We start from the raw sequence: 2950 nt of genomic DNA on the forward strand, positions 1-2950 counted from the left end.
CCCCCGAAAGGCATGCTGGAGTGATTCATATAGATGTGTTGCTTTTTGGGAAAAATGTGCTCTGATATCAGAACTTTGCTTACCCAGTATAGTAACTAAAATCTTTTAATCGCAAACGAATGAAGCTCAGTGTTGGATGTATACATGAACATAAATTAATATTTATAAACTATATATTCTTACGGAATATCTTTGCAAAAGGAAGACATTTTTGTTCTGAAATTGTTTCTGAGATGTCTCTTCTAGATTCTTCCTTTTTTTTTTCTTTACTGTCCTCTCTAATTTCCTGTCATTTAGTCATTAACGTGAAGTGAAGATTTAGTGCTGTATTTATTTCTCCCATTAAACCAAATGTGAACTGAAGTCGAAGGATTTAAATTTCCGACCGCTTTAAGCTGATCCAGGTTTCAGAACTTCTGAATTGATGAACACCAGACTTGCTGGAAATGATATGTTTATTAAGCTTGGTGTAGATACCAGGGTTGCTTTGAGGTGGCGCTGGTGTTGAGGAAAACAAAATCAGGCTGTTTGGAAATTTACAAAGACTTTATTATTTAAGTTGATTGTGAAACCATAACATACCGGCTCAACAAAGCGACACAGGTAGAAGGAATTAATATGCACTGGAAGCCAAAATAGTCCCGACACAAACACACAACTTTAATGATGTATTTAACATGAACAATAGTTTTTATTGTGTAACTTTCTGTATTGATTTTTCACCTCTTGCATGACCTACTCTGTCATTTGCATGTGCTGATAATGCACACTGTACAGGCATTCCTGTTTTGAGGAGACACAGTGTTGTTTGGCAGCCCTGTTAAACTTTTTTTAACTCCTGTGTTTGTATCTAACTAACGTGTATGTGTATATAGAACTCTTTAGTGGTTTGGTGTGTATAGATAAAAGTACTTTTGGGGCTTTGTAGGTCTGTTTGCATTGTATATTTGCATTAAATCAAAATGGAACCGCATTCCTGTACACTGCTGCTTTTCATTAAAACTAATACAATGTCAATGTGTCGAACTTCTGTGTTCATTTACATTATTTCTGATAAACCAAAACAGCTGTGTTCTTGATTGTAATTACTAGAGCATGACAATTTGCATCACAACAGAGACATATACATGCTAGCCAATAAATAACAAAAAGTCATAGCACAAAATGCCAAAGATATATTAATTTCCTAACACTTGCCATTGCATAGGTTTTCATAACCAAAGTTAAGGAAATCTCCTTAAAGTTTTGGTTATGTCATATGCTTGGGTTACAAATAGGGCATTATTATCATTATTGTTTTGAATTAGGTTATTAACTTATGAAAAGTTGTTAAATATAATAGCGAATTTTGAGAGATTAAATGTCATAAAATCAAGAAAATTAAGATAAAAATTAGCATTAATTTCCATTCAGTAAAAATATTACATGTGAACATTTAAAGTATAAATCGCATAGAAGTTATTATTATTCAACCGCAGAGCAGCCGTTATTGTTCAGTGTAACCGTTTGCGTTCCATCCATAACCGTTACCTGAACCAACTGTAACTGTACATGTACAGTGGTCCACGCGCACGGTTCATGTGTCTTTTGGCGGCAAACATCGCGTTCCGTCCTCGTGCGCAGGCCTCGTCCACTGACAGCTTATAAAAGGCCTCGTCAGTTCGGACCGTTGGCAGTAACAGTTACACAGAGGTCCGGACAGGAGGAGGTTTAAGAAAAGACGACCCTGTAAACATGAGTGATTCAGCAGGTTAGGTGGCGTCAATTTTAAGATGAACTATTAAAGTCACTGTAGCGGTTCATTTATACAGATTTTAAAATAACTATGAGAAATATTTTAGATTACAGTCACTGCGTAAATGGCGTTACGTTTTTTAAAACGGTGGTAACATAATTGTAATAGTGCCGAGGAGAAAGACTGAGGGATAATGTTCACCATCTTCCTCTATAACTGGATAATAACTCAACTATGATAAGTGTTATTCTACCGTCATTTAGAAAAGTCGTTGATTTTAGTTAATGTTAGGTAACTAAGATATGCTAGCTACATTAGAGTAGATATTCTCATATATAAGTTAATAAAGTTATATATCATCAAAGTCTGAGACAAAACCTGAAAATGGCTGTTTCTGTACAAAGCTTGTAACTTTGAACCATGTAACAGTCAGAAACACTTGCTCTTGACAAAGGTACAGGATGAGAAAGACAAAACCTTTTCACTTGTCTAACATTTAATTTTTGATTTGCGTAACAGGATTCAACTTTGAGGAACTGATTAATGTTACAGCACTGAAAGGAGGTGAACAAGTCAAAGTTGTTTAAAGTACAACTATCTATAACTAATCTTGAAAACCCCCCAAAACAAGCTCATATATTTCCCTGCTACCAGGTGGAGACATGCAAGAGCTCAAAGTGGAACAGGTGATGTGCAAATTGAGGAGGCTGCAACAAGGTAATGTTTTAAATTGCTAGCCAATCATTTGTAATGTCTATATTATTTATTCTGTATTATGTAAAGAGAAGAAAGAATAGTTGGTTGACATTGTTGTTATGGGCCTTCTCAGACACAACAGCGACATCTATCGGACTAATAGGAGACGTTTTGTTAGTAGAAAGTAGTAGTAGTTGTCTTTTACAATGGATATAAAGTTCCGTATTTACATAAAGCGTGTTTTATTCCCTTCATTTTATATCAGCATAGTGTTCCTGAGGGATAATTGTATTGCCACATTTAAAATCTACTGTAATTAAAGCATTTTGGTCAGTAAATGGTTCATGTATATCCGGAGAAGTCATCGCAGCGTTCTTCCGTCTTCGTTTGTGCTCTTGTCGCGCATGCGTGGCGCTGCGCTGTGATCCTTTGACAACTCAACCGATAACGTATCCGTCGTATTATTACTCATCTTATAAGTATTAATGATCTCGTTATCATCATATTATGGTATGACAT

The 2950-nt window shown here is 35.5% G+C and overlaps 1 protein-coding gene across 2 annotated transcripts in view; it reads left to right on the forward strand.

Moving 5' to 3' along the window:
- Positions 1–1681: 1681 nt before the first annotated feature.
- si:ch211-199g17.9 (uncharacterized protein LOC108180085 homolog) overlaps positions 1682–2950 on the forward strand; it is a 4483-nt gene continuing 3214 nt past the window's right edge. For both annotated transcript variants that reach the window (XM_035681708.1, XM_035681709.1), the window contains exons 1-3: positions 1682–1750; positions 2255–2299; positions 2390–2452. In XM_035681708.1, the coding sequence (XP_035537601.1) occupies positions 1735–1750; positions 2255–2299; positions 2390–2452 (124 nt within the window). In that variant the 5' untranslated portion in view covers positions 1682–1734. The remainder of the gene's footprint in view (positions 1751–2254; positions 2300–2389; positions 2453–2950) is intronic.

The sequence above is a fragment of the Morone saxatilis genome, unplaced genomic scaffold (assembly GCF_004916995.1).
Source record: "Morone saxatilis isolate NCDOM2014 unplaced genomic scaffold, NCSU_SB_2.0 Contig9, whole genome shotgun sequence".
NCBI lineage: Eukaryota > Metazoa > Chordata > Actinopteri > Moronidae > Morone > Morone saxatilis.